This window comes from Castanea sativa, chromosome 4 (assembly GCF_040712315.1).
Source record: "Castanea sativa cultivar Marrone di Chiusa Pesio chromosome 4, ASM4071231v1".
Taxonomy (NCBI): Eukaryota; Viridiplantae; Streptophyta; class Magnoliopsida; order Fagales; family Fagaceae; genus Castanea; species Castanea sativa.
Window position 1 is genome coordinate 39617418 of NC_134016.1, and position 22845 is coordinate 39640262.

Here is a 22845-nt window from a genome sequence, read left to right on the forward strand (position 1 = left end):
TAATATTATGTATCATATTGTAAGATATACATGCTGTATTGTGCAATATACTAATATTTATTAATAAACATATAAGATATAATAAAAACTGTAGTAAAACAGAGATTGTAGCAAAAAAACAAAAGACAGAAAGAAGTATGAATTGAATTGTTTCACTATGATTCAAAGTTTCCTATTCAAAAAATAATGGGATCCATCATTTTTTTTTTCTTCTTCCAAATTCAGTAAACTATTTTTTTATTTATTTAAAAAAAAGGTACCAAACAACCTGAATTGGACCCAACTTAAGAATAGTGTATGGGAGCTCACTTACAAGCCCAAATCAGAAAGGTATGTTTATTAAGAAACTGAACCTATAATTGGGGGTGTGAATGAATTAGATTAGAGGGTTTTTTCAACACAACCCAACCTTGTCGAGTTGAGAAATTCCCAACCCAACCCATTGGGTTGGTGGGTCGTGCATATATCTTTTATACCTTGTAAAAAATTGAGCTTTATTTGTATATCAATTAAACTAACAAAATTAAACAATATCATATAGTATGCTTAAACTAGCCCTCAAAATACTAAAATCAATTAAACTAACAAAATTAAAATAAAAGTAATAAAATAAAATTATATACATAGTGAGTCAAGTTGGGACAGATAAGTTGAAAAAACTATTAATTTAAATCTGGCTGAACTCAAGACTCAAAATAAAATTCAAATTCTAACTCAACTCAACCCACCAACCCACAAAAATCAATTTGAGGTATCAAATTAGGTCAATTTTATTGAGTCGGTGGATTTAATGCACAACCCTACCTATAACACTTCACTCCAACCTTATAGCTTGATAATAGGCGACAACTTGTGTTGATGAACAACCGCTTAAGATCGACATTTGAAGGACCTAACAACCTTTCTCCATCGATCGTCGACTGAGTAGGTCTAGTTCAAAGACTATTATTGTTAAAGGATTAAATTAATGTATGGATTCGAATAATGTACAAATACCTCTTCCCTCCTATCATCTCTATATTAGCTCAGTGACTTGGAAAGGAAAAAGGGCTAGAGAGGTGTTATCCTTCAATTGTCCCATCTCAAGCTCCCTAAAAAGGCATGGGGATGATTAACCTAACCTCCAAATTTAGATGAAGGTAAAATCACAGTTACAGCACCTCCAATTATTTATTCTGCAAAACATTCTTCCTATTCATTTTTATTTGACTTAACATGTACAGCACCTCCAATAAAGCAGGCTTTTGTTCTAGTTGTAGGTCCTACTCCAATTGTCAAGTACCCTAGGGAGGTTCTTTCCAATTGAGAAATCAATTAGGACATCCTCTCTAGATATTTCTTGCCCCACAATGAACTAACTATATTTATTTTTTGTTTTGTTTTTAATAAACAATATTACCTTTTCTTAACATTGCTGCATGAGATCTTATGGACCTACAAATCTTGATCTGTTGCCCACTCTATTGCGAGTTGGGCCTATTCTTCTCTGCTTTTAGGCCTATCTCCATCTCTTCCATCCCAAATAACTGAAATTTGAGTCAAATAGATAGAAGAGTTGGTCCATTGCCTCCCGGGCCTCCTAGCTCACTGGTATTCTTGCGCAATAAATCCTGATTATTTAAGATTTATAATAAAAAATAGAGATTAACTAGTTTACGCTAGCTCCCATCGGGAGCTCGGCTAAAACACATTTTTTTTGGATGCAGTCAACCTTTATAGATGCTCACCAATGGACTTCTATTAATAGCAAGACTCGAACCAAAATAAGTTAGACAAATTAGACAAAGTACTCGAGCCTTATTAGTTGAGCTAAACCCCGTGACCATGGAATAAAAGGGAAAGAAAATACAAATAATAGAGTTCATAAATACGTACTTTACTTTTTGCAGTTTTTTTTTGACAATTTTTTTTTTTTAGCGAGATTTACATGGGAAAATCTTACCATGCTTGTTAACGTTTCCTTACTTTTTATATATGTAGTCAAGTACTGACAAGTGACAACATAAAGCCTAATTCTAGCTCTAGATATAAAAGACACACGAGAATGCCAACCGCTGAAAAATCGGCAGGTGGGCTTACTGTGTACCTTTGATAATGAGAGATTTGAGGTTACCAATTAACATAGTTCACTTGAAAATCATGTGGGTGTGACACACGCGCACTGACAACATAATAAAGACCTAGTACTCACTCACCGAGAATCCAAAAACATTGGGGAAAAAAAAAAAAACATGGATAAGCTTAGGACTAGAACTAGAACTAGTTTTACTAGCAGCAAATGGATTGCCACGGTGGCAAGCTTATGGATTCAGTGTAGCTGTGGCGTAGACACTTTCAGCATCTACTCCTCGGTTCTGAAATCAAGCCAAGGTTACGACCAATCAACGCTGGACACCGTGGCTGTGTTCAAGGACACTGGTGGCAACGCCGGGGTTCTAGCCGGGCTGCTCTACTCCGCCGTGACACACAATAACAACAACTGGGGTGGTTTTGGTGGGCCATGGGTGGTGCACTTGGCGGGTGCGATTCAGAACTTCTTTGGATTTTTTATGATGTGGGCTGCTGTGGTGGGGCTGATCAAACGGCCACCGGTGTTGGTGATGGGTTTGTTTATATTCTTGTCAACTCATGCTTCGGCTTTCTTTACCACAGCCAATGTGGTTACAGGAGTCCAAAACTTCCCTCAATCTGGTGGGACCATTGTGGGCGTCATGAAGGTCGGTACATCAAATATTTTAGCCTTTTTAGGCAGTCCATGTATGTATGTATTATTAGAGCATCCACAGCAGTGGAGCTAAAAATTTAGCAATTTAGCTCCACCAAAAGTTACTTTATCTATTTTACCTACACACATGCTGCAGCAGTGGATCTATTTTAGCTTTCAATACAATAAAATAATATAAACATCACAATAAAATAATATATCTACCACAATAAAATAATACATCTCACTACAATAAAAACACCACAATAAAAAGGTAATGTGAACACAAAATAAAAAATTAATTTTTTTTTTAGCTCTCATGAACAGTGCACATCTATCTATAGATGTGCACTGTAGCAATGAGCTAAAAAAATATAGATTTAGCTCCACTACTGCATGCTTCTTTTTGGTGTTTTGGTAGAGCTAAAATAGTTATATTGCTATTTAGCTCCACTGCTGCAAGTGCTCTTACAAACCCTTTTCTTAGGTGTACGCAGAAAACTCACCGATCGGCTAAATTTGATCTGATTCGATTCAATCTAACTCATTAAATTGGGTCGATTTTTAGGGATTGGTGGATTGAGTTGAGTTATAAATTTTTTTTTTTTTTTTTAGAAGGTCGGGTTGTGTTTGGGTTATAAAATTACAAACCCGCCCAATCCAATCCAATCCACTTATATTTTAATATATATTTAAAATATATTATATATTTAATAAATATTTTTTAAAGTTAAAACCCATGGTAATATAAAATATAATATATAATATAAAATCTTACAAACATATATAATATAAAATCCTATTACTTTCTTTAATATATATTTAAATATATTATATAATTAGTATAAAAAATGGGTTCAATTTAATAAAATAAAATAAAAATGTCCAACCTATGGGTTCAACTCGACTCAACCCAACTCATGTGGGTTGAGTTGGGTTAGGTTGAACATATATGATGGGTTGGGTTGGGTCAAATTTTTTTTGACCCACTATGGTGGGTTGAGTCAAAAAATTCTATCAACTCGACCCATGCACACTTCTACCTTTCACTGTCCAGCTTTTAAAAGGTATGATTCAAGGTATCTTCCCTAAAAAAATGGTTTATCTTCTCAAAACAAAACTCAATAAATTTATTTTGAATGGTGGATTTGGCTGAGTTAGATCTTAAAAAAGGTTTATCTTCTCTGACTCAATAAATTCATTTTAAGACCGATTTCTAAGTTAGAATTACGAGGTTGTTATAACTATGGTTTTCTTAATCTTTTAAATGATTTAATTGAGCACATGAAATTTTTTTTATTAACATGTTAAATTCATCATCTAATGTATAAGTTATTTAACATATCACGGCAGTAATTTATTTATAAATAAATTTATTGTCCTCTCAATTTTATTACAAAAATAATATATATTTTCATAGAAGCACTCAAAGTAGTTAATATGACAAAATAAGTATGCATGAACAAGTAATTAAGTTAATGACTCAGTTGTGTGGTTGTAAGAATTACCAAAATTTTTACTAAACAAAAATAAATAAATAAAATATTGACACAAAAAAGTGTAACTATTTCATGTATTGCATGAGTCTATGACTAGATTATCAATAAAATACAAATGGTTTTATCTCTAAAAAAAAATTATTGGGGAAATATAATATACCGTATCTAAATTTTATCTTAATTGAAAAATCTAATATACAACACTGAACTAAGTAATTGTATCTAAGTTTTAGTAGTATGATTTCATCAGTTGATTATGAATTTTTCAAGGACTATTTTTGTTACAACTTTGATGATGTAGAGTTGTGGTACAAATTAAAAATTGTTTCTATAGATTTTCTCATTCATTGTAGTATGAACTATCTTTCTATCTTTCTTTGTCAGGGCTTTCTTGGCATAAGTGGAGCAATTATGGTCCGAGTGTACGGTATATTCTGCGAGGGAAAGCCTAGCACTTTCATTCTAATGCTTGCTCTATTGCCTACGTTCGTCACTATTGTGCTTATGTTTTTTGTGAGAATATATGAAGCAAACACAGTTGATGATGTGAAGCAATTGAATGGTTTTCCTATTGTTGCTCTGATTATTGCTGGTTATCTCATGATTACACTAGTTTTGGAAAATATTTTCAGTTTGTCATTATGGGCACACATTATTATGTTTATATTTCTGTTGCTACTACTTGCATCACCACTTGGAATTGCAATCAAAGCCCACATGGAGGACTCCAAGAGACTTTCGCAAATGTTTTCTAGTGAAAGTAATCATTCAAAGGAGAACCCAGCCAAGGACACTCTAGCATATCATGAACTACCAGATGGAGAAGGTCAAGTTAATGATGCTTCAGATGACAAAATTCTTCCTTATGAAGAGAGCATGAATCTTTTGCAAGCCTTGCGGACCATAAACTTCTTCTTGTTGTTTTTGGCCATGGTATGTGGAATGGGATCGGGGCTAGCTGTGATAAATAACTTCAGCCAAATAGGGAGATCTCTCAATTACACTGCTGTGGAGGTTGATAATTTGGTCAGTTTATGGAGTATATGGAATTTTGTTGGGCGTATTGGAGTTGGGTATTTATCTGATTATTTACTACACACAAGAGGCTTTACAAGGCCATTGATGATGTCTATTTCTCTAGCAGCAATGACTACTGGCCACATTGTTTTTGCTTCTAGTTTGCCTGGAATGTTATATATAGGTTCGATCCTAGTGGGCATTTGTTATGGTTCACTGTGGTCACTAATGCCCACGATCACTTCAGAGATATTTGGTGTTAGGCATATGGGTACTATTTTCAACGCTATTGGTGTAGCATGTCCTGTTGGATCCTACATTTTCTCTGTGAGAGTTATTGGGTACATTTATGACATGCAAGCAACTGGTGAAGATCATTCCTGCTTTGGTACTCACTGCTTTATGGTTTCTTTTCTAATCATGGCATTCCTAGCTCTCTTGGGGTGCCTTGCTGCTATTGCATTGTTCTTTCGCACTAGGCGATTCTATCAATTGGTTGTGATTAGAAGATTAAAGCATTCTTTAAGATGATGAGAAGAAATATGCAAACTTTGTGTACAGAGAAAAGTTAATAACTTGGGCAATCATCTTTTTCACTCATTAGATATTGTTATCTGGATGGTTATAACTTGTTATTTTTTATGTGATTTTTCCTAAAATTGTATCGCTCAAATAACAAATCCAATTCAAAGAAGCCTATATTGAAAAGAAAACTATTCAAACCTTTTCCAAATGAGCATATTGGTCACAATTAATCGTAACAATTGATATAGTTATTTTATACAAGATGTTGAATCAGTTGATTGTATGACGAATTTGAACAAAATATCGTGAAGAAATTTCAATTGAGAAGTTAATAGGACACATATAAGGTACACTGTGTAACCCAAGAAGATTAAGGCATTCTCTAAAATGATGAGCAATAAATATGAGAAATTTGTGTAAAGGTAATATTAGCTGAGGCTATAACCTTTGTGATTAGTTCTGGGTGTTGTATGATTGTTTATTTGTAATTGGGTGAATGATATCTCTGTTTTTTTAAAGGAAAAGGATAATTTAGGAAAGAGCCTTACTGATATTTATTATTATAGTTTCAATTCATCATCATCATTTTTGGAATCGTGCTCAGTGTGAAAGTGGTCAAATTCCTATACCTACTAAATGATGGTTTATGACAAAGCTATTCTTTTCTTTTATTATAATTTTTTTTTTTTTTTTGCTGAGAATCTTTTCTTTTATTATAAGACTTTGCACAAGAGTGTTTTTATATAAAGTAAGCTCTCAACATAAAAAATACCAACAATCTCCGAAATTCTATACAAAATCGTGTCATAATAAAGGAGTGCATTTGTAGGTAACTATTGCTGTTTGAAATGCATAATAAAGTAACAAAAAATTTCTCTCTAAAGATAGGGCTGCCCAATAGGAAACCCTCCCTTTATCCAGAAATCCTTCTACCCTTTTTTTTTTTTTTTTTTTTTTTTGATCTCTGATCTTTGATACTATCTTAATATTTTAATAACTAAATATACCTTTCATTTCTTAGAAAACACATGAGTATCACTTTCCATGAGGTTCAAAATTTATGTTCCTTTATAGCTGATGATGTGTTGAAACTGTCAGTGAGTTGTAGGCTCTAAAGCGCTCTAATGGATACCTGTGGAATAGGAACAAATGGACCAAACAGAAAGTATCAGTGTAGTATCGGCCAAAAACTCTTCGAAGGTCAAGTTAGTGAATGAGAAATCTCTAAGAACTCTATAGTGAGAGAGTTAGGGATTTCCTGCGTACTTGAGAAAAGTGGAGGTTTGGTGCTTATATAGCAGCTGGTGGTGAATCAAGATCCCTTGAGAGTGGGGATTTTCTCCTTATGGGCAAGATCTGGTATTAGGATTTTCGAGATTGTAGGGTGTCTTTTCATAGGAAGGAGATATGATTCCACAGCAAGTTCACCTTGTGTGGTATGCAAGATGTTTCTTTATATAGATTTTTGTGAGGACCAAGTAAAGCCATGCTGGACCCGTCAGCTTTCTATTCACCTCGTCGGTCTTCCATTTGCCCGTCAGATACTTTTACCTGTAGGATTTTGGTGCAGCCCTGTCGCTTCTCATGTTGGTGTCCTAGACCATCTGTCTACTCCTGGGCGACTGACGAGCCCATAGGCATCGTCAGTTCAGATTGAAAGACGTGCCTAAGCTTTTATATAAAACACCCCTATCAATAACATAGCAGGACATATCATAATTTAGGGCAACCGAATCTGTTCCAACAAAACTGGAGGAGTTTCTTGCTTTATGGCGAGGTTGAATTACAATATTTCTTGAAGAAAATTCTTCTCTCCATCAAGCCATCTGCCATCAAGGATTGAGGGTAGTGTCATTGATACTTTACATTGTCACTATGTCCAACATATAGTGTCAAGAATTCAAGGTTGATACATTTCACGATTCAAATTACATATTACAAATTTAAAAGAGCATTCAAATTAATTTCATATTATTTAAGAAATAACTTTTAACCATGAAATGAATTGTCTTTATTTAAAACAAAAAAAAAAAAGCCAAATTCAGCTCCCAGTGAGAGAAAGGGGGAAGCATATGCCAACTCTGGTCATAAAGAAGCAAATTTGGTTGGTGGACTTTTAATTAAGATTTGATCCATGATTTTTCAAAAATATCAAGGTCTCAAGGGTTGGAATTCATCAAGCATTTTTTTTATTTGTTTTTTTTATAATGATTCATGTCCGTATTGATGTATTAGATAAGAGTCCTATATGATATTCAGATACTGTATGTTAACATGTTTTTTAATAAAGAAAGAATCAGTGGCAAGTTGGCAAGGCTCTTTAAGGACACCAAAATGATTATAAGTTGATAACTTTGGTCCAAGAAAAATGCCACCAATAATAAAGATTGTCACTATCATGGTCATCAACTACCTACTTAAATTTATGATTTTCAAAATCTTTGAGGGCCTTTTTATTATTTACTTTTTTCTTAAGAATATATAGTATAAGTTTGGACTATTATTAAAAAAATTATAACTTTGCCACAATTTCAATTAATGGCGCTCATAAATACATACATTATATACAAAGTGACAAATGGGATATGACCCCCCTTCCATTGAATTTTTCAATTGAATATTTATTTAGATGTATGATTGTATTTAAAGAAAAAAAAATGAAACGTGTTTCATACAAGATAAAAAATGGGAGGGAATTCACTTATTATTGGCATGCACTGTCAACATTTTTTTCTCCCCCTCTCTAATCCCTCTCCTCTCCTCTTAATCATTTAAATTTAGTTTATTATATTTTCTTTGATAATCATCATTTTTATGTAATTTGATAATTTCACAGTTGAAGTTTATGTTACTGTGCAGTAGATGTTTACGCTACTGTGTTGGAATCCTTTTTTTTTTTTTTAATCATTGTGTTAATCCTCTTACTTGACATTACTGGACACTTTTCACTTGACCATGAGAAATATTCTATTCTTGTTACTTTGCACATTAATTAATACTTATCTGTGTTAAACGTTTATACATCAATTGGCTGAATATGCTTGCTTAGCAATGATGGACTTTTTCATACTTTTACTGGACATATTCATTTAAGTTTATTGAACCATTTGGATATTGCCAACATAGCCATGCAGAACACATTTATTTGGATTTCATTGAATACATTTGATCACTATTGCCAGATGCCTATGCCTTTGTCCTAGCTTTATTAGAAACTTTACTTTCACTTCACTAAAATATTATCCTAGCTTTGCTGGATGAAAAATTAAGATTTTATTAAGCATGTTATTTTAATTTTGTCAAGCACACTGCTTTTGATCTGAATGTTTCTAATGCATTAATATTATTTTGCTAGCACTTCTTGAGGCAAACCCATGTCATTTTTCACTTAATTTGACAAGATTTACATGCCGATCTAACTTGACACTAATATAAATCACCACAAAACAGACTCCAATGCTTTTAAAATATTTTGCAACTAATCTTAATATTCTTATTGTTGTTACTAGATGCTTTGGGTCATAACTATGAGAAAGTATACCATGTATCGAGTATATACAATATCTCTCTCATAGCAAGTGGATCCTACACATCAGTAGATCCTGAACATTAGTGGGGCCACCTGTTATGACAGAGATGATACATCACCACTTATTTTTTCATAACTACACCATCACTAATTTTCACTTATTAATTACATCACTTTATTGTTTAAAGGGAAGTACAACAGTGCTAGCTAGCCAATTGGCGATTCATTGGCATGAGTTTCATACTCGACTACTCCCTAAACTTGATTCTAAACTTGATTCTATCTGTTGACATATCAAAGAATGACACATGTTCAAGCAAAAAAATAAAATAAATAAATAACCCAAATAGTAGTCCACTTGGTGGGGACGATCCAGACCCTATTGAGGTGATATGGGAGAAATTATACAGTCCTCTGGTGGACCATGTCACTTGTCCACCATTCCACTAAAAGACTCTCACTTGTTTAAAATTGCTAGTCAGTTATCAGTTTTTGTTTTAAATTTTTTTTTAACTCAACAATTTTAAACAAGTGTGAGTCTTTTAATGGAATGATGGATCACGTCTTTTAAATAGGTGTGAGTCTTTTGTGGTGAATGAAACATGAGATCTTTGGATTGATGGCATGTCCTTTAAGTCCATTGAGTCCACCACTCAAGTGAATCTGTATGTACATCAATTCTTGACCTTCTTGAATTGATAATCAATTTTTTAATATATAAAACCTTTAACACCTCTAAAATTATTTAAATGTTATCATTTTCATATAAATTTCATTCGTTTTTTTGTGTATTCTTTCTGTATGCTTCCATAAAAGGAGTTGCCATCAAGTGACCTAAAATGACATTGTATATATTTAGGACACATAACAACACAATATGACAGAATTAGACAAAAAAATCGTATTAAATAAAAGTAAAAGTTGTGAGATTAAAATGAATAAATCAAATGTTACAAACTTACAAGATTGAAATTGACTTTGAGAAAAGTTAGATTGTGTAATTTGTAAGTATATGTTCAAAGCTTGTTAATAGAGAAATTAACAACCCTTGACAAGTCTCTTTAAGGAAGCAAGCATGATAACTTGGTCCAAGCAAAATGCTAACAATAAGAGTATTATAAGAGCATTCGCATTTGGTATTGCAAATGCTATATGTAAGAGAATTTTAGCATTAATGCACCAAACAAACCCAGCACCCGGACTTGCAAACACCAACTATTGCAAAAAAAATTGCAATAGTGTTACAGTGTAATTCTAAAGGTAGAATTGCACTGTAGCTCAATTCTTCAAAAAAAAAAAAACAAACACTAATATTTTATTCACTTTATCAATTCCTCTCTCTCTCTCTCTCTCCCCCTCACCAGGTTTTTGGGTTTTTGTTTTTATTTGAATTTTAGGATACATCATTTTATTATGTAAAAATATTATTTTAATGTGATGTATTGTAAAATAAAAGTTGGGATGCTAAGAGTATTGTAAAATAGTACGGTATAGTTGATAAAGTAGTTTTTTGGAATGGTAAAATAGGATGAGATAGAATTTTGGGATATGAATGTTCTTAGTATTGGTGGTGCTAAAAAGCTATATTACTATTTATAACACCGCCAATGACAAAAATTGGGTTTCAATGGTGGAGCTATAGTAAAAAAATTTGGCTTCTCAGCTATAGTGCACAACTAAATATGTATGTACACTGTTGTTCAAAGGTAAACCCATATATTAATATCTTATTCCCCTTCTTATATTTTAATTAAAAACTATGTTTCTCTCTCTCTCTCTCACTCTCTCTCTCTCTCTCTCACTTTTTTCTCTTTCTTCATCTCACTGTGTCCTTCCTCTCCTCACTCTTTTCTCTTTCTTCACCTCACCGTGTCCTCTCCCTCTCCTTTGGTTGATTTGACAAAACCCACAAAGCTCTATTCCACCAAAAAAAAAAAAAACCCCCCATTTTTGAGGTTTGACCCAAAAGACAGAGATATAGAAGATTAATTGAGAAAATGAGAGAGAAAAAAAGGCCCAGGAAAGTTGATACAAATATGGACTCAATCTCTATCTCTACACTATTCTATTTGGTTGGATTTGATGGTGGTGGCAGTGGGTGAGATTTTGGTGTTTGTGGCAGCAATGGTGGGTTGCAGAGATGGTGGGTTGCTTGGTTTTGTGGCTGTTTGTGGTGAAGGTGGTGGTTTTTTTTTTTTTTTTTTTAAAAAAAATTAGAGTTCTGGTGGTTTGGTTGTGGTTATGGTAGTGGGTGGTTGTGGCTGGGTTGGGTTGGTGGTTGTGATGTGGGGGTTATAGGTTTGTGATTTGGTTTTGGCCAGAAGTTCCAATTTGTGGGCGTTATGGGTGGCAATGGTGGTTATAGGTTTGGCAGTGGCTGGTGGTGGCTATTGGTTTGTTGGGTTTGTGGGTTTGTTCATGGTTGTTCTTCCTTCAAAGAAAGAGAGAGAGATGGGGAAAGAGAGAGATGGAAGAAAAGGGAGAGAATTAAAATAATAACAAAGAAATAATATTTAAATGAAGAGGTAAAAAAATAGAATAACTTATGTTGGATGTTTTGTAAAGTGAGAAGGTAAAAAAGATAAAATAGTTTTTTGTGGTGCCAAATAGCTAAAACAAATAGCTCCTACAATGTGATACTCTAATTGACATTATCACAATAATGAATCTGGAGGAGGAAGAAGATATGCTTCGACCCCTAACTTGAGAATGCAAGGGGAGCCCATTAACTCAAAACATGGTCAAGCCCAAATTTAAAGGCATGTACACTAAGAAAGTGAACCTATAACACTCCCCTCCAACCTCACATATTGGTAATTAGAGACAGCCTATGCTAACTAATAACCCCTTAAAATGGACATGTAGATGACCTAACTACCATTTTTCCATTATTGGTTGAGTAAGTCTTCCTTGAGAGCTCCTAATTCAAAAATTATTGGCGCCATTAAAGGATTAGTTTGATGCAAGGATCCCTAATCTCAATTGCATTAATTGTAGTATTACATTTGATTAGTTCTACAAACTCAAAATTTTGGGAGAGAGTGGGGAAGGTGTTCTTCTTCAATCACCCCATATTGGGCTCTTCGAGGGGAAAAAGTATCTCCTACGTTGGTCTCATGAGGCTCCTATCAACCCCACAAATTAGGCTTTGTGTAGTAATTAGAGCATCTCCAATAGGCTCTTTAAGCTAATTTTGGAGAGTAAACACACAAAATACAGCCTTCAACAGCCTCTCTAACTCTAAGTTTTTTTTTTAGAGTTGCTACAATAGCTCTCTTGATGAATAGAGCACTGTAGCAATTACTGTAGAAACTCTAAACATTAATATCCCTTAAAATAATCACCGGTTGAATAAAAAATGATTGTTTCCTCTTTCTCTCTTCTTTATCTCAATGGCTACAGAACGCAAAACACAATCCAAACACAAAAACAATTTTTCTCATAAACCAAATGAAATCAGAAAAAATAAAAGAAAAAAAGAAAAAAGAGAAAAGAGGGAGACCCATCTGGTTTTTTTTTCTCCACCAGCTCTCTCTCTCTCCCTCTCAAATGAGATTTTTCATATTATGAACTTTGAACTGTGATGGTCCGTGGAGTTGTAAAATTATGCAAGAGGTATGTGGTGAGAAATTAATTATGTACTATCAGGAGTACAAGAAGTAGAAAAACAAAAATGAGAGAGAGAGAGAGAGAGAGAGAGAGAGAGAGAGAGAGAGAGAGAGAGAGAGAGAGCTGGGTGTTCAAGAGTGAAGTAGAAAAACAAAAACAAAAGTGAACAAGTTGAAGATAAAGAGGAGAGTGGGTATACATGTGTGGAGGAGAAAAAACAAGAAGAAGAAGAAGAAGAAGAAGAAACGTATGGATGAAAAAAAAGGAAAAATAAAACAAAGAATTATAAATCAAAATTGAGAAATGTTACCACAAAATTTAAATATTTTTGCAACAAATTTTAAGTAACAAATTGTTATTAGCTAATATTGATGAGTAAAAAAAAAATTTAGTAGTGGATTCAAATTAAAACTATTAATAACTTACAATATATGATTCTTTTGTGAAATTATTGCAAAAATGTTGTAAACGTAACACTTCTCATTAAAATTAGATGATCTTATAACTCATATTGTTGTAACAAGTGCTCAATGATATTTGTTAAAAAAACATTATTAGAAAATTTAAAAATATTACTGTTGGAAGAATAAAAAAATATAGATGTTAAGAATTTGAAAAATATAATCATTATGAAGTCTATTGCAAAGTGTCTAGTGGAAAAAAGATAGAAAAAATATAACCATAATGAAGAAATAAAATTTTAACGAGATAGAAAAAAGATAGAGAGTTTGTTAGAAAATGTATTTGAAAAAGTAAGTAGGTAGAAAATAAAAATTACTGTTCATACTCCAAACAGTACAAAAATTTGACAAGACTGCTGGAGATGCTCTTAGTAAATAATGTTAGGACAATCGTGGATTATGTTAAGAACATATGTCATTTAGAATTGACTAATTTTTTGACAAAACACATTTTACTTGTAATTAGGTAGATCGATGATGTGTTTAATACTTCAAAGAACAAGAGTTCAAGTCTAGTATTAAAGCTATGAAGATTGGAACAAGAAACAAGTGAACAAAAGCTATTCATTAAAGCTAGACAGATTCTCGACAACTGCCGACAGATAATATCTATCGAGGATTAATGAATCTCGACAGATAGCTTAATAGATATATCTATCGAAGTCTCGACAGATAGCTCGCCAATTGTATCTATGGAGAATTATGAAATTCAGATTTTCAGATCTGATTTTCTGCCCATGCTAACATGTATGTGTAGGGCTTCTTTTTTCACAACCCTAAACATATATAAGTCTTATTTTAAAGGCCGTCACATAAGAGAATACAATGATAACATATGCAAAAGGTGACCGAGTGTCTTATTCTCTCTGAAAAAAGTTACAGCGTCTTTGCGTCTTAGGGTTTTATAACTAAGTACTTCTTAATCTTCATTGTTGATGAAGTGAAGAACTTTGCAGCCAACATTTTCTTCAAGTTGGTGTGTTTGTCACGTACTAAGATATGTGTATCATTGGTTAGTCATGTACTGGGATTTGTGCAAAGGGGTGTGTTCATATATTGAAGAGTTCAAAGGTTCTGAAGCAGTAGAAGGTTCTGAAGCAGTAGAAGGTTTTTACTCTAAGTTCATCTTTGGGGATTGTAGAGTTTAGGGACAAAAGTTTTGTACTAGATCTGAAATTTTTTTTACTATAGTGAATTACTTTCCGGGAAGGTTTCCCCTAGGTTTTTTTAACTATGCATCTAGTTTGTTTCATTGGTTTTCCTAGGTCATCATATCTTGTCTTATTTACTATTCTGTTGTGCATAATTTTGACATGATATTGATGTTTGTTTGTTTTAACAAGTTTTATTTATGATAAATCTAATTAACAATTTGAATTTAAAAGTTGTTAATTCTATCAACCGAGATCTAAACTTTCCAATAAATAAGTTAAGTTCTATTGCACCAGTCAAGCATCCTCGGACATTCTTCCCATTTGAGTACTCAACTCAACTCAACTGTGACTTCCTCTCTAAAAATTAATTTTCCCACAAATACACTAGTTATAATAATTTCTTTTAGTTTCTAATATTAAATTTCTTTTTGTGTAATTTTGTTGCGTGAGTGAGCGAGTCATTCAGAAAGAATGACTCAGAGATGGAAAAAAAAAAAAGTATAATAAATTATTAAAAATTGTTTACGATATTCAAATTATCTTCCATCGAGGACTCCAGGGCCCAGGCTCCTGTTGTTTTTCGAAGAATCTAATCATGGACTTTTATAAAAGCCAAAAATGGTGAGAAACACTCAGGGTTGTTGTACTAAACTAGTGTAACACTCGAACACAAGCTCATGCTGGGATGGAATAGTATAATATAGGAAAGACTACTCTCCGAGAACGAGAATTCAAAAACATAGGAAAGACTTTCTGTCTTAGACAAGAAAAAACATGTGGAGGCTTAGAATTAGCAGCAGCAAATGGATAGCCACGGTGGCTAGCATATGGATTCTGTGTAGCTGTGGCGCAGACACTTTCAGCATCTACTCCTCGGTTCTAAAATCAAGCCAAGGTTACGACCAATCAACGCTGGATACCGTGGCATTCTTCAAGGACTTTGGCAGCAACTCCGGGGTCTTAGCTGGACTCCTCTACTCAGCCGTAACAGTAAATAATAACTCCGGAGGCGGTGGGCCATGGGTGGTACATGTGGCGGGTGCGATCCAGAATTTCATTGGGTATTTTATGATGTGGGCTTCTGTGGTGGGATTGATCCAACGGCCACCGGTGGCGTTGATGTGTTTGTTTTTGTTCTTGTCTAGCCATGCTGCGGTTTTCTTTGCCACAGCCAATTTGGTGACCGGAGTCCGAAACTTTCCTCAATCAAGTGGGACCGTTGTGGGCATCTTAAAGGTAGGCGCTTCAATATGTTCATTAGGCACTCCCTTCCATTATTACCTGGCTTTCGCTATCTATCATTTCAAAAAATTTTAAAAAAATTAAATGACAATTCATCAAGCTCAACAAACTAGCACATCACATGGAAATTTAGCAAATAAATAGTAACTCAATACCTCTATTAAGTTATTGCTCATAAAAAAATATATTTTTTTTATATTGTGCATTTGGTTGTGGATTTTGGGATTATAAATTTAAATGAATATACACGTAGAAAGGAAATACTAGTATTTAATTGTAATAGTGATGTAGTATTGAGAGGGATACAGATGTATGTGTCGAGCCTTGCATTTATTCATAAATACCAATAGTTTTATCTTAATTAAAAAATATAATATAAAGCACCCAAGTAGGTAATTTTCATTAATTTATTATGAATTGCTTTAGAAGCATAATTTTTATCATAATTTTAATATGATAGATTATGAGTGGTTGCTTATCATTTTTACATACACCCTATTTTGTTTTTCTATATACTCACGGCTAACTGCATCAAAATTTTGGATGAAAGGGCTTTCTCGGTATAAGTGGAGCGATTATGGTCCAAGCGTACGGCATATTCTGCAAGGGGAAGCCGAGCACTTTCATTCTCATGCTTGCTCTATTGCCTACATTTGTCTCTATTGTGCTTATGACTTTTGTGAGAATCTATGAAGCAAACACAGTTGATGATGTGAAGCGATTGAATGGTTTCGCTATTGTTGCTCTGATCATTGCTGGTTATCTCATGATCAAACTAATTTTGGAAAATATTTTCAGTTTGCCATTATTGGCACACATTATTACGTTTATTTTTATGTTGCTTCTACTTGCATCACCACTTGGAATTGCAATCAAAGCCCAGAGGGAGGACTCCAAGAGGTTTTCACAAATGTTTTCTGGTGAAAGTAATCATTCAAAGGAGAACCAAGCTAAGGATAGTGTAGACTATCATGAACTGCCTGATGGAGAAGGTCATGTTCATGATGATTTGGATGACAAAATTCTGCCTTATGAAGAGGGCATGAATCTTTTGCAAGCCTTGCGTACCATAAACTTCTGGCTGTTGTTTATAGCCATGGTATGTGGAATGGGCTCTGGGGTCTCTGTAGTAAATAACTTCAGCCAAATAGGGAAATCTCTTAATTACACTGTTGTGGAGGTGAATAATTTGGTCACTTTATGGAGTATATGTAATTTTGTTGGGCGTATTGGAGTTGGGTATTTATCAGATTATTTGCTACACACAAGAGGTTGGACAAGGCCATTGTTGATGGCTATTTCTCTAGCAGCAATGACTACTAGCCACATTGTTTTTGCTTCCAATTTGCCTGGAATTTTATACATAGTTTCGATCCTAGTGAGTATTTGTTATGGTTCACTGTGATCACTAATGCCCACGATTACTTCAGAGATATTTGGTGTTAGGCACTTGGGTACTATTTTCAATGCTATTGGTTTAGCATGTCCGGTTGGATCTTATATTTTCTCTGTGAGAGTTATTGGGTACATTTATGACACGCAAGCTGCTGGTGAAGATCATTCCTGCTTTGGTACTCACTGCTTTCTGCTATCTTTTCTAATCATGGCATTTCTGGCTCTCTTGGGGTGTCTTGCTGCTATTGCGTTGTTCTTTCGTACCAGGCGGTTCTATCAGTTGGTTGTGATTAGAAGATTAAAGCATTATTTAAGATAATGAGAAGAAATATATCAAATTTGTGTACAGAGAAAAGCTAATAACTTAGGCATTCATCATTTTGCTCCTTAGCATGTTATCTGGATACTTATATGGTTAAAGGGGTGTGTGTTTTGGTTTGGTTTGATTTTTTTTTTTTTTCCCTTAGGTCTCAGTTGATTTGAGCAGTCTTATTATTTGTTATGTGGTTTTTCCTATTATTATATTAACTTTTATCTATTAAATAATAAATATAACTCGTAACACCCTATATTGCAGTGCAAACTATTCAAACCATGTATGACCCATTTGGACAAGGTATCGTGGGAAAACTTCAACTGAGAAGTTAATATGACACATAAGATACATTGTGTAACCCAAAACCTTAAGCATGTGGATTTGGGCAATTATGTTATATTAATTCTTCAATTTCTTTTCTTTTTTTTTTGTGTGACATTTTTATTTATATGCGTATACCCAACAATTCTTCTTTTATGCATGAGTCATTGTCTCTTTGTGGACCATAAATAGGCGGTGCATCTAACCTATCAACTTGAAGGCCGACAAAGCAACCCAACCCAATGTTGAAAATTTGTTTTTAGTCTTGAGTTGAATTGGGTTTGGGTTGATAGTTTTTAACTCATGTGTTTACCCAATAATACCTCATTCATGTGTAAGTTATTGCTTCTTTGTAGGTCACAAACTAGCGTATGCATCCAACCTATCATCTTGACAAAGCAACTTAATTAACCCAACATTACAAGTTGGTTTTTGTGGGTTGGTGAGTTGTATTAGAGTTTTATTTTGTGTATTAAAGTTGAATTGGAGGTGGGTTGATAGTTTTTAACTTATCTAACTCGACTCACCATGTATATATAATTTTATCTTATTACTTCATTTTAATTATTTTTAGGTGTATTAGATAAATTGTAATAATTTATTAAAAAAGTAATTAAACAATTAAGTTAAGTCCATTTTTTTAGGAAACCCTATAAATACTCAATCATCATTCTAATAAAGGCATGCAAAATCATAAGCCTTTACTCTTATATTACGCAAAAATTCTAGCCGTTGTCGTCTGGCTAAACCTTCATAGTACTTTCGCTCAACCCCGCAAGTTGGGTTTGTTTAATAATTAGCAAATAGGTTAGGTCCTATTGCACCAGTCAAGCATTGCCGGGGTCCTAGCTGGGCTCCTCTGCTCCGCCATAACAGTCAATAATAACCGCTACTGGGTGGTGGGCCATGGGTAATACACTTGGCAAGTGCGATCCTGAATTTTTTGGAGTATTTTGTGATGTGGGCTTGTGTTGTGGGATTGATCCTATGACAACCGATGGCGTTGATGTGTTTGTTTATATTCTTGTCTAATCATGCTACTGTTTTCTTTGCCACAGCCAATTTGGTTACTGTCCAAAACTTTCCTCAATCAAGTGGGACCATTGTGGGCATCTTTAAGGTAGGTGCTCCCTTCGATTATTACTCTCCTTTTATTATCTACCTTTTTATAAAAGGTTATTGTCTTCTTCAAAAAATATAAAAAAGGAAAAGCTTTTTATCTCTTAGAAATAGTGGTTAGTGGTTACTAGTCTTTCAATACTTTTAAAACATAACATCATTAGTATCTAAATTAACATTTCAAAAAAAAAAAAAAAGTCGAATTCTCTTGATAATAGAATATAATCATCAGTAAGTTGAATTCTATCCTATCTTTTAAAAAAAAAACACACAACTAATAATAGCTTTATCAGAGTTAAAGGCAAGGAAAAACCATAAAAAAAGTTGCAGGGATGATGGAGAGGGTGAGTAACAAATGGATGGCGACGGTGGCAAGCATGTGGATTCAGTGTAGCAGCGGTGTATACACCTTCAGCGTCTACTCCTCTGTTCTGAAATCAAGCCAAGGTTATAACCAATCAACGCTCGAAATTGTGGTCGTTTTCAGGGACATTGGATCAATCGGTGGTGTCCTAGCTGGGCTCCTCTACTCCGCCGTAACAAACGGTAGTAATCACTCTGGTTTCGGTGGGCCATGGGTGGTTCTCCTGGCCGGAGCAACCCAGAATTTCTTGGGCTATTTTCTAATATGGGCTTCTGTCGTGGGATTAATCAAACGGCCTCCGGTGCCTTTGATGTGTCTCTTCATGTACTTGTCAAGTCAATCTATGCCTTTCTTTAACACAGCCAATACAGTTTCAGGTGTGCAGAACTTCCCTGATTATAGTGGGACCATTGTGGGCATCATGAAGGTACATTTCATATATGATTTTTTTATAAAATACATATATAAATTGAGTAGAAAAATGCTGGAATTATAGAAAATTGCACAACTTTGTGACATAATTCGTCAAGGAATAAATTGTGATTAGTAAAAGTGTGCCTCCATATGATCCATAAACACTTCTTCACCGGTCACAACTCGTTACGTAGCGAGTTGTGACATAAAATTTCGTAATATTTAATGTTACTAACACAACTCAATTGAGTAAACATGTGACCAATAAATTTGAGTCACAATTAATATGATTTCCATCACATCAATAACAACTTTTTTTTGCCGAGACACATTAATACCATTATACATAGAAAGACAGTAATTTACATTGGACTAGTGATGTAAACTATCACGGTAAACGCACAAACTGTGTATAATATTATACTCTTCTTCTTCTTCTTTTTTCTTTTTGCAAATATGAACAATATTGTACATATTTTGGGTGTTTACTATATAAGTTTATATTGCTAATACACTGTAACTAAGAAATTTCCAATATATATTTCATTTCTTTGGTCATATATATTTATTTATGACCTTCTGTTTGATTGAAGCATAAAGGTAAAAAATAAAAATGATTCTTGTCAATAATATATACTATTATACTCATTAGAAACCTAATAATATGATTGCTTAAACTAGGCATAAATATGACTTCTTTAAGAACAAAAATAAGCATGGCTTTTTAAATAAATATATATATATATATATTTATTTATTTATGTAAACCCTCTTGCTTGAGCTATGTATATATGCTATGCCTGTGATATTACTTTCTTTGCCAGGGATTTTCTGGTATTAGTGGAGCAATACTAATCCGTGCATATAACACATTCTACGAGGGCGAGCCGAGTAAATTCCTTCTGATGCTTGCTCTGTTGCCTACACTCATCTCCCTTGTGCTTATGCTTTTGGTAAAAATTTATAAAACAAACACAGGTGATGACAAGAAGCACTTGAATGGTTTCTTTGCTGTTGTTCTGATCATTGCTGGTTATCTCATGATTATAATAATTTTGGAAAATATCTTCAGTTTACCATTATGGGCACACACAGCCACCTTTATACTTCTTTTGCTTCTACTTGCATCACCTCTTGGAATTGCACTCAGAGCCCAGAATGAGGACTCCAAGAGAGTTCTAGAAACGCTTTCCTTGGACAGTAATCCATTAAGAGGACACCCTGAGTTACTGCGATCCTCCTCTGACTCTTCTGTACCCGAGGATATGGCATACCATGAACTGCCTAGTGTTTCTCGAGATGACAATGTTCTGTTTGATGAAGAAGGTATGAATCTTTTGCAAGCCATGTGCACTGTAAACTTTTGGTTGTTGTTTATTGCGATGATATGTGGAATGGGCTCTACAATGGCTGTGATAAACAACTTGAGCCAAATGGGACAATCTCTCAATTACACTAGTGTGGAGGTGAATAATTTGGTCTCTTTATGGAGTATATGGGATTGTCTTGGCCGTGTTGGAGCTGGTTACTTATCGGATTATTTACTACACACAAGAGGCTGGGCAAGACCATTGTTGATGGCTATTACTCTAGCAACAATGATTATTGGCCTCATCGTTATTGCTTCTGGATTTCCTAGAATATTATATGTGGGTTCTATCCTAATAGGCATTTGTGATGGTTCTCTGTGGTCATTAATTCCCACAATTACTTCGGATATATTTGGTGTTAGGCATATGGGTACTATTTTCAGCGCTATTACCCTAGCATCTCCTGTTGGATTTTACATTTTCTCTGTCAAACTTATAGGCTATATTTACGATAAGGAAGCAGGTGGGGATGATTACTCCTGCTTTGGCACACGTTGCTTTATGTTATCTTTTTTAATCATGGCATCCTTGGCTCTTCTGGGGTTTCTTTTGGCCATTGCATTATTCATTCGTACTAAGACGCTCTATTCGCTGAGGAGATTAAAGGACTCTGTAAAATGATGGAGTAAATAACTATGTACGCAAACTTTGAGTATAAGGTCATGGCTGAGGCCATCCTTTTTTTTCTTCTTGCATTACAGGTGCCTAGCTTGTTTTCAGACCATTTATTGTTTCTTTCGTCAGTTTCATGTACATTACTCTTCCTATTATAAGATGAGTGAAGAGTCTCTATGGCTATGCTCGTTAGCAACCCCGTATGCAATATAAGTCTTGGGACTCATATCTAATTTTTTAGGCAACTGGAGAGCAATGTTTATCATACCCTTGTGTGGATGTGTATATTCCTTAAACGGCAAACAACAGAAAAACTCATCACCATGACGTGGAAAATGTTCAAATAAAGTAAATGAAGGACAATATCTTAGCTTCAGTATCAATGACCATGAACGACAATCAAACCGACCTTCTATATACCTAGTACAAAATTGACAAATGTTGATATTAGTTTGCGATTCATCACAATAATTAGTATCACAAAGCAAAATTATCAAGGACTATTTGCAAATCATTTTATTTTGTCTGAGTAGACAAGTGGAAAGTAAAAATACTTTAAACAAGAAGGGAAAAGTAAAAGGAAAAAACAATGACAATAACTCCAAAAACTAGAACTGGCCTTAGCAATCACTAGCATGAATGAACCAATTTTTCATGGGATTTTTTATTATATATTAATTTGAGACTGGAAGGCAAGGGATAAGAAGACAATCATCTCCACTTGAAATCAATTGGAAGAAGTACATGCAGCTACTAATTCTCAAATGAGGAGTATTTAAAGCACTTATTTTTTGTAAAAGACCCGGAACACTAAGGAACAAGTTGCAAGATAGCATCTCCCTTTTTCCCTTACTTGGTTTGAGTAAGATAACCATACTAAAACTCTATTCCTATTTCTTTGAGATTGAAAAACTATTATCAGTGGTCATCAAAGATTGGGAATTGAATTACTATGTTCGAAACTAAAAGGAACCTTCCTGAGAGTAAAATAAATTAAAAATTCTTAGAAAGAAAACCTTTTTTTAAAGAATTTTCAAACAGTCTCACTAAAAACTGATAAAGCACAATAGATCAAACACAAACTTCAAGCTTCAAAAATATTTTCTGAACTTGAATCTAATCATATTTTTCATCCAATTTTATATTTTTTTGAAAAAAAAAAGTAATTTGAAATATAAATCATTTTCATTA

General features: G+C 34.0%; 3 protein-coding genes across 3 annotated transcripts; all 3 read left to right on the forward strand.

Annotated features, from left to right (window-relative positions):
- Window positions 1–2228: 2228 nt before the first annotated feature.
- LOC142631905 (protein NUCLEAR FUSION DEFECTIVE 4-like) lies at window positions 2229–5886 on the forward strand. The gene is made up of 2 exons (XM_075806255.1): window positions 2229–2717; window positions 4588–5886. The coding sequence occupies exons 1-2, from the start codon at window positions 2232–2234 to the stop codon at window positions 5749–5751; spliced, it is 1650 nt and encodes a 549-aa protein (XP_075662370.1). The 5' UTR covers window positions 2229–2231; the 3' UTR covers window positions 5752–5886.
- Window positions 5887–15197: 9311 nt separating this feature from the next.
- LOC142632153 (protein NUCLEAR FUSION DEFECTIVE 4-like) lies at window positions 15198–17567 on the forward strand. The gene is made up of 2 exons (XM_075806568.1): window positions 15198–15734; window positions 16291–17567. Exons 1-2 carry the CDS (start codon window positions 15273–15275, stop codon window positions 17143–17145), a joined length of 1317 nt encoding a protein of 438 aa, XP_075662683.1. The 5' UTR covers window positions 15198–15272; the 3' UTR covers window positions 17146–17567.
- Window positions 17568–19171: 1604 nt separating this feature from the next.
- On the forward strand, window positions 19172–21833 carry LOC142632220 (protein NUCLEAR FUSION DEFECTIVE 4-like). The gene is made up of 2 exons (XM_075806643.1): window positions 19172–19682; window positions 20494–21833. The coding sequence occupies exons 1-2, from the start codon at window positions 19224–19226 to the stop codon at window positions 21658–21660; spliced, it is 1626 nt and encodes a 541-aa protein (XP_075662758.1). The 5' UTR covers window positions 19172–19223; the 3' UTR covers window positions 21661–21833.
- Window positions 21834–22845: the final 1012 nt, after the last annotated feature.

Bases quoted from the DNA above. Each gene is read 5' to 3' on its own strand.
- LOC142632153 (XM_075806568.1), top strand. From the start codon at position 15,273: ATGTGGAGGCTTAGAATTAGCAGCAGCAAATGGATAGCCACGGTGGCT. The intron at 15,735-16,290 runs GTAGGCGCTTCA...TTTGGATGAAAG, and splicing joins CCGTTGTGGGCATCTTAAAG to GGCTTTCTCGGTATAAGTGG.
- LOC142631905 (XM_075806255.1), top strand. From the start codon at position 2,232: ATGGATAAGCTTAGGACTAGAACTAGAACTAGTTTTACTAGCAGCAAA. The intron at 2,718-4,587 runs GTCGGTACATCA...TTTCTTTGTCAG, and splicing joins CCATTGTGGGCGTCATGAAG to GGCTTTCTTGGCATAAGTGG.
- LOC142632220 (XM_075806643.1), top strand. From the start codon at position 19,224: ATGATGGAGAGGGTGAGTAACAAATGGATGGCGACGGTGGCAAGCATG. The intron at 19,683-20,493 runs GTACATTTCATA...TTTCTTTGCCAG, and splicing joins CCATTGTGGGCATCATGAAG to GGATTTTCTGGTATTAGTGG.